The following is a 13,139-nucleotide window of genomic DNA, read 5'->3' as shown; positions in this document are numbered from 1 at the left end:
TATAGTTATTGTGATAGCATCTGTGATTTATTTCAATATATTGAAGCTGAAGGTCGATACTTCCGTAAGAAGGAAACTGGCAATATTTTTAAGAAAAACAGCAAACGATAAGATGTGAGCGCTAGGAGTTAAACTATTCTTAACGATGCATTATAACTTGTCAGAAAGATAATATATTAAGAAAAATTTGTCCCAAAATTTGTTGCTTCTTTATTCACAATCTTTCGTACTATTTTCTAATTATTTTGTCACTGACCAGTATAAAAATTCACGTACAATATTGGTTAAGTCAGCAATCAATATAAATTGAATAGAATGATTGCATTTTTATCCTTGAACATGAATATCAATTCTTCAAAGTTTCAAATTTCGTCTTAACTAATGATCGTTTTTTCACTCTTATTTTTTCTATTACAGGTTTTCCAGTTTATAGTACATAAAGCAACACAAACATTGTATAAGAATCAAAGCCAGCTCCTTCCCCAAAATAAGCAGCGTATATAGCTTCTTAATCAATATTATAATTACTATTATTGTAAAGAGTTCGTAGAAACAGCAAACCCCGATCGCACGATACATCTACCCGTAACCGATAGGCTTGTGTATATTTCAATAATTCATTAGCTTATCGGGCGAGAGCGAAGAAGAAGAAGAAACGTTCAATTGTTCACCTTTATGAAGCCAAACAGGTGAGCTCATATTTGCTGTTAAATAAATTGTATGTGAGTGAACCGCGTGTGGGAGACTTCGCTTCCATCCATCGGAAAACCAAGCTCCAGTCAACTCCTCCAACGCAATACATTACCGTAACAAGGGGCACGAGGGAAAGAGAGAGAGAGAGCAAGAGAAAAACGACATAATAAGTGTTAATACCTTCAAGGCACGTGTGGGATAAAGCATCAAGGAAAGGAAATTAAATCCCTTTGCCAAGCGATGAAAGCAAAGCAAAGCGCTGTGAGCGCTTCTGTATCAAAACAATAGCCAAGGTGAAGAGTTGTTTCGAGTGAAATAAAAAAAAAAACACACACTCGCACAGTAAGTGAAGCCGGCACGAAAAAAACAAAACGCTGCAAAAAACGCCGGTAACGGTGGAAAAGTTTGTCGATCGAGATCATCGAATTTTGACGTAACGCAAGTCACACAGCCAAAGTAAAGAAACGGGGAGGGCAAATATTGCCTTGGAGCAAGGGAAAATTGAAAGCGCAAAGAAAAAAAACGCACAAATAAACGAAAAGCAAAACACAAAAACAAGCAGCATCGTCCCATCGCGCCAGACAAGTTCAAACGATGTGAAACGGTCGGGTGTGCCGTAAGCGGTAAGGTTGAAACGAGTGAACGAGCCGGAAACGGTAACTCAGCTTAGCCGCCGGGAAAAAGAGAAAGGAGGGAAAACCGAGTGGGGAAAAATTATACTTAAAGTAGGAAGAAAAAAACCCGGCCCAACACAACCAAAAAAACAAAAAAAAAACAAGGTGAGTAAAATATTAAGAGTTCAATTTGGAAATGAGTTTAAGATGAGCCGCGAGCCAAGCTTGCGCGGGCTTCGTTGGCCCGGTTTTTCCCCGCTCATTTGTCCTCCCAATGTCTTTTTCCCCAACCGCCCGCCCGCTTACAGGGAGCGGTGTGGAGCGGTACTGTGTGCGTTATGCGTGCTTTGTTTGTGTGCGGAAAATGTAGAGCTGAACTGAGGCTGAAGCTTACACAAAAGTTTCTAATGAATTTAACATGAAAGGAAATCAAGTCAACTGTCTCGTCCGACAAACTTTTCCTTTATGTTGATGTTTTTCCAAACTGGGATTTTTTTGGTTTTTGTTTCACTGTTTTTCTCTTGCTCGCTGTTAATCTTACCCGCTCCACTCACCCTGTACTGCAAAGCATAATTATTTTAGAGTTTAATTTCTCGCACAGGGAAGCGTTTTCGTGCACTTTCTTTGTGTGCGTTTGGTGGCCAACGGCACAACCTTTGCCGTACGAGCATCGAGATGATTGCGACGATTACGTGGCTTGTTTTCAATTTATTTCAAATTACTGTGCTGCTGCTGTTGCTGCTGTTGCTGTTGCTGGTTGCAGTTAAGCGCTCCGGGTTGCGTAGGTTTTAAGTAACCCCATTGCTTAATTCCACATTAAATGGATTTCCCGCTGGGATGAAATGAACTGGAAAACTTTCACGCAGAGGGAGGTGATGGATCAAGCGAAGGGTGAAGAAATAGGGGAGAAAAGAAAAGAAAAATCTTTATAAACCTCTTGCAGCTTCTGTGGGCGTTGGTTTTCATGTGCATTAATCCTACCGGTGTGAGATTGGAAATAAAAATCACAACCGCCCACCGTGCGGACACTGAGCCAGCGTAGGTGTGTGCTTGCGTATGTGTGTGATTGTCTGTTTTATTCACAGTTTTTTTTCTTTAAGCGAATATTATTTCAAACCCCAGACACCGACAATGGGAGCTTGATGGTGGTTTTCAGCGACAATTTTCACCCAACTTTGCTAAGGATCTCCAGGGAGACACACGCCATTCCACCTATAGTGCACCCCTTTTTCCCCCCAGAGCGCTCATTATGGTGTCCGCGTGGGCTCGGTATGCGGCCCATTCTCGTTATCGCAGCCAAACATGGAAAATCTCAAGCCCCCCAAGGGGCCTGAGTTTGGATGATGTTGATGTGCGCAAAAAGGGTTTTTTCTTTCGGGCCCTTCTTGCTCTAGTGCCAGCGGAATAAAGTTGACAATTTTACAACATTTAACTGCAACATCCGCTCCATCCACATTCCCCGCTAGCTTGACAGGCTTTGTTTTGTGAAGGGAAGGTGGTGGGAAGCGAGCCAACTCGCACCTTTGGGTCAACACCTCGGCGGGTGCGGTGCGTTTCACGTTTGCGCCTTTAAAAAATGAATATTTATATTCTACGGGCACCGTTTAGTCACCGGTCTGGGGTAGCAAGTGTATGGATAAAACCGTGAAGCTAGGCAGAGAAAGGAAAACGAAACAAGAAAGCAATACACAGTTGGAGAACAATAAAACAGTCAGATTTTTTTTTCTCTCCATTTTTTTTGGGCTTCACCATGAAGTTAGTTTGAAGCTTTTTCGTTGTGTTTTAAATATATTTTTACATGGTGGTTGGAAAGGCTTTCTTTACATGCAAGACGCCTCCGGTAGAGAGTGGGAAAAAAGCACAGGAAATGCTTCACCACGCACACATACACACCCACACGAGCGCGCGAAAGACATTCTGCGGCCATGCCGTAACATGGTGCAGGTGTGTTGAGGTAAAACTTTTGAATAAATATTGCTATTTTTCATACCATTTACGCGTTTCAGTTGGTGGGGTTTGGTTGTTTTTTTAGCGCTGCGAAGGCGAACTAAGATTCTCCGGAGCGTACGAATTTGCTGACAGTTGTCAACTCTTGCTTTCGTTTTCTTTGCTGCTTCTTTTCGAAACACACTACTGCGGCTCGTACTTTATTCTATGGTTCTTATTCGTGGACATTTATTTCGCCATTTTTGAGGCTGTGGAGGCTTTCATTCTTTTTTCTACCTCTTTTTGGTGGTGCTCTTAACAACATTCTATATCACTTTTTATGAGGAAAAGGACATTTCTGTGCTGGTGTGATAATGATGGCAGCAGCACTGCCAGTGGAAACTGCGACGGTGTCCAGAAATGCCAGTAAAAGACTAAAGGGGACTTATTTTAGACAAAAGAAACTAAAACAACTGCAGAACTAGCGCAAAAAAAAAAACTGAAAAAGAAACAGAAAAGATGAGCCAGAAAGCCAACATGATTCACATTCACTACTTCGAGGTGTAAACTCACCTTGTTTCCTGGTGGTGGTGTGCTGTTCTTTTGTTCTTGTTTCGGGAGGTCGTGATTCAGAAATAACTTCTAGTTTTTCTCTAAACGAGATTGTTATTTTCTTCTTCTATGTTTTACCTTTTTCTTGTGTCCTGGAAATTTGTTACACTTGAGGGTAAAAACAAAAAAAGCACACGAGATAGTGGGAGAAAAAGACTAGGAAGAGGTAAAAAAAACTCAAGCCCAAACCACTGGACCAAGGATGGTCGGAAAATCATGGCACCTCCACAACCCCCTCCCATCCATCCGCCAGCCCACCGTCATAATCCGGCTATGGAATACGTTTTGTTCGTAACTGGCATTTTATTCGGTCGCGGGCCCTCACGGGCGAAAAGCGCTTTTCATTTGATTATAATTTATGGGTGGCAAAAGTTTTCAAAATTGCTTTCGCTCATAAATTGTGCAAAATTACTTTAGGAGTAGAGGCAAACACACACACACAGCCCTACAAAAAAAAAACACTGCTGACACACACACACACACATCTACACTAACCTGGAAGAAGAATGATGAAAGTATAGCTCACCACCTCAATGGTTGGATATGTGCTGGTGTGTTTGTGAACTTTTAAGGAGAAGTACCAACCACCAAAGAACAAAAATTGTACCAAACGAGATGGACAACACTAGCGTAACGGTTGGTAAAGGTATATGAGGGAGAAACTTAACAAATGGAGGCGCCTGGTGGTTTGTAGGATTTTTCGGTGAAAAACGAGCGTTGGTTGGTTGTCTACGGTAGCCCCCAACCTCTCCAACCAGAGAGGAGAGGAGGAGAGAGAAAAATCATATAAAAAGGAATATTTTTCACAAGAAAATACGGTCATCAAGTTTTTTCCAACCAACAGCACCAACCAGGAGGCATCGTTTAGGCGGATTTTTTTTCTCATTCGTTTTCGTGAACCTTTTTTTTACCTTGTAGGAGTGCTTTCGGTACACATTGATTGCGTTTGAACGGAACAGAACCCGGCGAAAGACGAATCGGCACGCACCCCGAAGAAAAATGACAAATGAGGGTGAAAAAGTTAAAGTTTTTCGCCCAAATCACCCAAACCATGCTGCCCGCCCGCCCTACTTATGCTTACTTTTGCAATGAGCACTCAGTGCCTTGTTTGAGTTTGAGTTGCTTCCGTTTTCTTCCGCTGAATAACCGAGTAAATGGGGCACTCGCATCCTTCGGTACCCGCTTTTTGCAAAAGGTCAACCGATCGTCTCGAGAAAAGATCGCACCGGCTGGCAAATGGTGGTAAGGTTGGATGGAGAGAGAGAGAGAGAAAAAACAGTACACAAAAAAAAAGTATAAAAAAGAGACCCGGCGAGTAATGCAGTGGGTCAAACTAAATTTCCTAATTCGATAGAGTTTACCCGAAAGTCCAAAATAAACACAAAGAATTTAGTTTTCCCGAGGCATTACGGCAAAATGGAGCAACCGACAAATGCCTCCGGGTTGAAGCAGTTAAAGCACCAGAGCGAGAAAGGTAGTCCGTCCTAGGGAAAGTTTAAGCCTAAGCATAGTCCAATGTTTCGAAGGGTAGGTCCCGCAGTTCATCGCATCCGAGACACACTCGGAACACACGCCGCTATCTGTCTGTCGGATATAAAAGGACAACTAATGAACTTATATGAATTTTTATCCATGCTCAGGCAAACGAACTGAGTCTGTATCCGAACCGGGTAATGGAGAGAAGAAAAAAAAGAAGCAGTAGCAAAGCCAAAATTCGGTACACAAAGTTGTGAAGGCGGAAAATTGGTTTTTCTGGCTGACCAATTCTGATTCGTCTCGATCGGTCCTGTTTGGATGTTGAAGCTGTTTCTGCAGTTGCGATGGCTGCGCGAGAGAGAGAGAGGGAGAGAGAAAGAGAGAAAAAGCATGAAAGCAAGACAATTTTCACTTTTGCATAATCAACCCCCCGGTGCTCAGTATTATCGAACACGCTTACCCATTCGAGGGTTTTCCCCGTTGCTTACCAGTGTTTTCTTCTTAACCAAAAATGAATGGATTTGCTACCTTCCTTGCCCACTTCAAGCACAACTAGTAAACAAAACGTTAGCCTCCGGCACTGGAAATGGTCTCCGCTTTGTTAGCGATCTTCAAGCTGAAGATCGAGTCAAAGACGGTTAACTTAGCCGAGTTCTTTCGAAACACTTCCCCGGGCGAGGAAGGGCAAAATATGATGATGATGAGAATCAATCTATTGTGTAATAGGTTGCCTGAAATTTGATCTTTTATCGGTGGTCAATTCGTTGGAAAAGCTCGACCAAAAAACCCTCCCGAAAAATGCTTCCGACCCAGCCGCCGTTATTATATCGTCACAGTGCTAGCTTCAACGGACGGAAGTAATGACAGACGGTGGGACCGTAGGGGGAAGGGAAAAAGAAGCGAAACCCCGTAGGAAGTTTTCCCATGTGAAAATTTTTCCCCCGTTAAAAGGGAAAGGCCCGGAGAGACCAGACGGCAAGAGCACCAAAGAACAAAGTGTCGCCGAAGCAATTAGGTGACATAAAGTGTGCCTGAAATTGAATTTTAATTTGGCCAGTGGACAACGTGAGAGGGGGGGGGGGGGGCGGGGGGGCGGCCGGCCGGGCTCATTTGCAGCTATCAAACTGATTGTTCCGAAATCGTACCATTAATGAGCAGAAGCAGCAGCAGCCGAGAAGTGGTTTGCTGTAATTTAGAGCCCAGGCCATTTTACATGCAGCACGCATTAGGAAGCCCAAACAGTGGCGAATGCGCGTGTTGGAAGTAATGCTGCCTGCTGGAAAGTAAGGAAAATAAGAAGCGCAAAAGAAAAGAAATGAAATCATTATAAGAAAGTACCCACATCCTACACGTTCCGGAACGCGTTTGAGGAAAGCAAAACGGAAGGCGAAATTTTCGGTCCACATTATGCCAACCCACCAAAGAAACGCGCAGAACTGTACGGTGTTCAACGTTCGCGGAAAAAAACTCGCGTTTTAAGCAAACAAAAGAAGTCAGCTAACACAAGACAAGGCAAGAAAAAGACGGAGACCACCCTGCCATCCTGGTTCGTTTCTTTTTTTTTGCAGTGAAGATTTTAAGCTTTCGATAGCTAGCCAGCTGGCTGGATCGCGATACGGGAAGCTTATTGAAGCGTAAAGGCGTGGGATGGGATTGGAAAAGCTATGTGGAGGTTTCTGTAATTTCGCTACCTTCAATTCACCCACTAGAATGGGTTTTTTTCGCTGCAATATGCTGTTTTTGTTTTGGAAAGATATCCGGCCAACTCTCTGCCAAGAGGTCCAGAGCGAGAAAGAAAGAGAGCGAAATATATGTAGAGAGCGGAAATCGTTTGCCAAAATGGACGACGTCGATCATCGGACGGTTGCATTTTTTGGAAAATTAAGATCGTTCGATGGCACGACTGGCAAGGAATGGGGATGCTTGGGGTGGGATTTTTTCGCCTTTTCTCCATAATAGCTGAGTTTGGGATGCAGCCAGGTGGAAAGCGTCGGGACGTCGAGAGCAAATGTCTAAATAACCGGAACCGTCCAAGAAAAGGCCAAATAAACTCAAGCCCAAACCTAAACCTAGCTGCTAGCCAGGACTAAGAGTCTTTGTGTCTTTGTGTGTGTGTAAGTCTGGGAGATTTTGCCTTTCCTTTCTTTGCATAATATAGTCAAACAACCTTTGGAACGGTTCCCAATTCGTGCTGGAGGCAGACAGGACTTTATCGTCGCCACAGATTGCATTGGATAGCTGTGGTTAGGCATTAAACACACACATACATACACACCTATTCTCTATTATCACTTACAAGCTCTGACTCGCAAGTGGTGGGCTTCGGTTTTGGACGAAATGAAGACAAAGCTCATGGAGGGAAAAAAAGCGATCAAGCTCGAACGATTCTGGGAAGTGTTCTAAATTCCAAAAAATGTCACCAACCACCCACCAACCAACCATTACGTAGGCATTGGGTTTGTGTCGCGGAACCAGCCAACGGATCCGTCATAAGATTTAATCGTGAGCATCTGTTCTGAACGAGAAATCCTGCGGCCTTCGGCATTGCATAAACCATTCGGTACTGGGCGTTATTATGGGGCTTTTTTTTCCTCCTCTGATCGGTGTATGAGAATGAACACTTCTTTATTCCTTGGCTGCAGGAAATTATACTACCACTTCAAGTGTAGCTCAGGCCAGCTTCGGGAATTGCCACCGCTGCTGCTACTGCAGGAGACGGAAAATTGGATTGAATTTGCCTGGGCGCTCTGGTCCCCTTGGTCGGTGATTTGGAAATCGGCCAACTGTGTAATCGGGTTGCAGTCCCGTGGTCGAGTCTGGTGCCTGTAAGGCTTGCGCCATGATGAACGTACTCCCTGCCCGATACCCACAAAAAGCCCGGACTCCATATGGGCGCTTCGGAACGCTCCGAATGTACAGAACAATCGACTGTTCCGGTTACAAAAAGCAGCACTGGAGTGTTGCTTTTGGTCGTTTTTTTGTCCTCTTCCTACTGCTGAACGAACAATTTTCCGGGTGCATTTAGGAAAAGTTTTATTCCATTTCCATTTCCCATTTTCCACTGCTCCCTAGCGGCAATCGTGTAAGAGCTAGAGTCGAGTCGAGTGAGTAATATTTATTTCATGTTTTCTTCTGTCTCTCTCCCTTCGTTTCTTCCTTTCGCACGCACAGGTTCAGTCTTCTATGAATTGTGACACGTCGGTACAGCGCACCGTAGCACGAAGGCCGCACGGAACATGTCCACTCTGAAGGAACGCAACAAAATGTGCCATTCTAATTTAATATTCATCGTGCTCTTCATTTGTACTGGTAAGTATTAAAACTTTTAGATGAAGTTCTATCTGCAGGCGATTGGTTTTCGCAGCAGAAGTGTTTAGTGCTAGTGAGTTAGCATAATCCGAAAAGTAATTGCTATTTCCGGGAGTTTAGAGGACATCATAAGTATATGACACTTATTTTATAAAGGACGTACTTTAATAAATTACTTAGCAAGCGCGATAACCGATGGTAATAATGGTATTGCTGGTGGAGGCATCGTAACTTCATCTCAATTTTAACCTTCTAATGTCTACTTAATGTATGTAGACGTCGTTTGATGGACTGGCCTCTCAGGTGTAATTCAAGTTTCCATATTGAGATCGTTTGCACAGGTTTTGAATCATAGAAGTGATAGAAATTGACCTCTAGTATATATTTAATCCAGCCAGTTAAGAACATTTTGCCAGATTTTTACTGATTGCACTTAACTTTTAACGCAAAAAAGCTTAGGCAGCTTTCGGGACATTTTCTCGGCGAAACTTTTTGAATAAGGAAAAGAGCCGGTGTCCGTTGTCCGGTCCGGTCTCCGTAGTGTCCAGTCTAATGAATTCTATTTTGCTTTTTTCTGCTCCAATTACTCATGATTAAAGTCTGATCGGCCTCAGAATCCTTCCTGGAACGATCCCTTCTACAAATTGGACATGTTGATCCAAAAGAGTTTGGGAAAAAGCCTTACAGACGGCATTCAATACAACAAAACATGTGTAGTTGTAGCATTCGAGCCTTTCCCTCTCCTTGCTTAAAGGAGATACGATATCACTCGACGTTAGTTTGACCTTTTCCGTGTAGTTCGGCTACTATTTTTGCGTGTCTTGTTGTTTTGCTTGAATTCTAGGGAGAAACAGATGACTGAATAATTCATCAAGGTACTAACTGTATTCAACAGATTACCTTACGTTCAATGCTGTTTCAATGATTTCAAATGAAACTCTCTTCCCGGTAGATAACACTCTGTACTGGGCTTTTTACGAACTAAAAATAAATTAAAATCAAATTCAAGAGCATTATTGTACTAACTCTACTAACCACAACCTTTAATGTAAACGATGAAACTTCATGGCTGAATTAATTACCCCAAAAATGTACTTGGGTTGCATTTTCCAATTTCCTAATAAAAATAGTTACCAAACTACAATCGAAACAATATGCATCTCGGATGGGAAAATATTTTCCTGCATTAAACAGAGCCACAATTTCCATCAATTTTACTCGATGTTATTTTGGTTCGATTTTTGAAGCACAATTTTGCAAAATGAAACATTCCAACATTAATTAAGCAAAAGCTCGTTTCGAAATTCCATACACCATTTTGGGGGGGTAGATTGAATTGAAACGTGTATTATGCTTAACCAAACCTCATTAAAACATTGCTTAGACTCACCCACTCGGAGGCAAAGTGAGTGCTGAGTGTGCGTTTACATCGTTTTGTCTGCTTCCTAGAGGAATTCACTCGTATCGAAGTTTTTTGTGTGTTTTCAACCCCCTTTCTAAGCAACTACCCATCAGTACTGTCCTCCCCCCCCCCCCCACTCCCAAAAGCTCGGTAAGCTGGATAAAAGGGTGGAAATAATTTTCCATGCTGGTGAAATAATTTCCATTATCGTGCTTTCGGTGTCGGTGTCGGGGAATCAAATATTTGTAAATATAGTTCATAACTGCCACTCGTGTGTGCACACCGCATGTTCACACACACACACACACACACACATAATAGACGTACGTGTGTGTGTCTTTTTTTCTTTTCCACGTGCCACATCCTTCCTTGGACCGGAAGCCCAAAAGTCACCGAACAACGGTAAGGCTTGGTTGGAAATGATCAAACTTTTGATTTATGTGAGCATGCGTGTCTGCCTACGGTGGCACTTTCCAAGGCACCGCACCGCATGCATCTACACACGCGGATGGCTCGTTTGGGGTTTTCGTGTTACATTTTGTTTTCGTTTCCCCCCCGTCCTTTCCCATTATGCCATTCCGGGGGACGGCGTCGGTGTGTGGCGACGAGTCCAACTTTGACTCGTGCGCTATCTACGATAATAACAGCTCATCAGTTTACATCTTCGGCACGGCTTGGCAAAAAGTCATAAATTATGCGCGGGAAAAAAAAGACACGGGGTGAACGGCGTGCGCGATTGCGTCCCACCGATCGAACGAATTCACAACGCTTCGGCAGTGAGTTTGCGAGCAGAATATCATTTAGAAAGGGTCCTAAAACTACCGGAAGTATTTTCGAACCTCGTCACGTGAAACGGGGAAGCTTTCGCAGGAGAATTAAATCAATACGTCCCAGAACGGGAGAAAGTTCTGGCAAAGAGTCACACTTTGAACCTTGAGGAAATATTTGTGTTTATTCGTTAACTGTAGTTAGTCATTGCCAAACGGCCAAACGAGGGTGGTTTAACTGAAGTTCATGCTGTGAAGCTTTCGCTCGCCGGTATGATAAATAAATCAATAAGTGATTGCCGTTATTGCGACCAATTGGATGGTTGCTTCAATGAAAGAAGCTCTCTAGGTGGAGTGTTCTTACTTCTAATAACACATTGACATCCGTGGCCTTACAAATGATTACAGGAACTGCGAGACGGCAGTGGGTAGTGATTAAAGGTAAAAGGAAAATTAGTTTCCAACTACAATCGCTCGTCACGGCAGTGCTGTAACGAGGCGATCTATACTTTGCTTTAATAATTGCGCACATAATTGCCAATAGCAGCAACATATCCGCCTGATTGGTATGATTGAATAATCGGTCGATGAAAATCAATCAATCTTGTGCGGCTTAGCGGAAGCACTACCCACTACAATGGTTAGCATAATCTCTTCAAGACATTAAAATAGATTGAAAATTACTTGCGGCGCATATGCGGCGCTCCGACGGAGCAAACACAAAAAGCGCCGATCTAGATCTAGCCTCGCATCGCCTCTAGGCTAGCGAACCAACGAGCTAATAATGTGCCGTACATCACCTTCTGACGTCAGCTGATGCCAGCTGTGGGCCAAAATTTCATCCGAAAACACTCGCATCGAGCCAGCCCGGGATAATGCTTCGGGCGTGTCCCGTTTAAAGTTTCCAACTTCAATTATCTCGCAACTGCAGCTAATCAAACATTTCCGGAGGGCTGACCACTTCCAGCACCGAACATTTCTTTCACTAGACCACCCTCGAAGCTTTCAGCGCCCGTGTGTGTGTGTGTCCTCGGGATTCACAGTAGACATTGTGAGCCACAAAATAGCAACATCAGCACGGCGTCCCATAATGCTAATCATACGTATAAATGAGAGTGACCCTTTTGTTGGCAAATAATGCAAATGAATGTAAATATATGTTCCGGGCTGTATGTGGAAGGCTCTTGCATCACTCCCGGGTGGACCCGGGCGTGTGGCTATTCTTACTGACCGCAACGAAACTTCGAAACCCCGGTCCGGTACGCCCGACCGAACAGCAAAAGGCTTTGTGTGCGAGAGTGTGGGCGCGTGACGAAACAACAGCAGTTGCACCTTCTGCGGGATTGCATTGCTCCGGTGTGTTTGTGTGCTGGTGTAATTCAATTCGATTAGCTTCAACGGCCAACCACAGAAACCATCGAACTGAAATGGTAAAACCGTGGACGAGCTGCCCGGCCGGAAACCTTTGCTGCCGGCATTCTCCCGGCAGTGAGCGGTGAGGGTCAATCCGAATTCCGATAACCGCCAAGCAAAACCACCCGCAAAGTACGAAGGTGGTACGAAAATGTTGGCCCCTTGGCACGCTCTGGTGGCGTGACGTGAGGAGGGTGTATCGAGCAGGGCAGATAATCTAATTAATTTGATGGTAACTCTTGCGGCTGCGGTTTTGTACGCTATTGTTGGACAGTTTTCGACGAAAGCAGAAATTGGGTAGAACGTACGTTGCCGGGTGGTACGAAATGCAGGATGCAGAAGTAAAAGTGGATAATGAATAAAAGGACACATGACGACGAGAACGTCGGTGACCGGTCATGTGTGACGTTCGCACCCATTCACCCAGCGGTAGCAAAGGGCCGCACATTGAACGGTAAAGGATCATAACTGAGCGGGCGAAAAAGGGAACTGTGACGACGGTTCAAGGATTAGCTGATGCTAGCTAAATGCGTTTGCCCGATGAAATGGAAAGAATGGGCTAGAATGGATAAGAGCACGAAACAATCGCCAAATCCGGTATATTTCCCTCCCGGGTGAGGGTTTCCATCAAGGTCGAGCGTTCGTGAGGAAGGGGAAAGGAGGCGGTAAGGCATCCGGTTACTTGTTGACTATCGATTAAATCAAGATCATGGCTCTGAGATATAGTCCATTTGACGATGTCGCTCTATTGATAGTGTTCCGAGGGATTGTGTAGGTGGACGGCCATTGCCATTATGTGAGCTGTGCCACGATCCTGCTGACGAAATGGAGCTTTCAATGCCTTCGGCGAGTCAGACGGAAGCATTACGCCTACGGGGCAGGAGCATGTGATAGTGTTTTTTTTATCTATGCAAAAGGTCGGCACTA

The 13,139-nt window shown here is 44.0% G+C and overlaps 1 protein-coding gene across 2 annotated transcripts in view; it reads left to right on the top strand.

Annotated features, from left to right (window-relative positions):
* Positions 1-414: 414 nt before the first annotated feature.
* Positions 415-13,139, top strand: part of LOC126568380 (zwei Ig domain protein zig-8-like) — a 30,842-nt gene continuing 18,117 nt past the window's right edge. The window contains exons 1-2 of one of the 2 annotated variants that reach the window (XM_050224849.1): positions 415-432; positions 8,493-8,630. In XM_050224849.1, coding sequence (XP_050080806.1) covers positions 8,558-8,630 — 73 coding nt within the window. In that variant the 5' untranslated portion in view covers positions 415-432; positions 8,493-8,557. Of the gene's footprint in view, positions 433-666; positions 690-8,492; positions 8,631-13,139 lie in introns of those variants that run through there. The other variant, XM_050224848.1, reaches the window with a different exon arrangement.

This window comes from Anopheles maculipalpis, chromosome 2RL (assembly GCF_943734695.1).
Source record: "Anopheles maculipalpis chromosome 2RL, idAnoMacuDA_375_x, whole genome shotgun sequence".
NCBI classification, from domain to species: Eukaryota; Metazoa; Arthropoda; class Insecta; order Diptera; family Culicidae; genus Anopheles; species Anopheles maculipalpis.
Note: the sequence above shows the minus strand (reverse complement) of the source record. Positions and strands in the feature narration are given on the sequence as shown.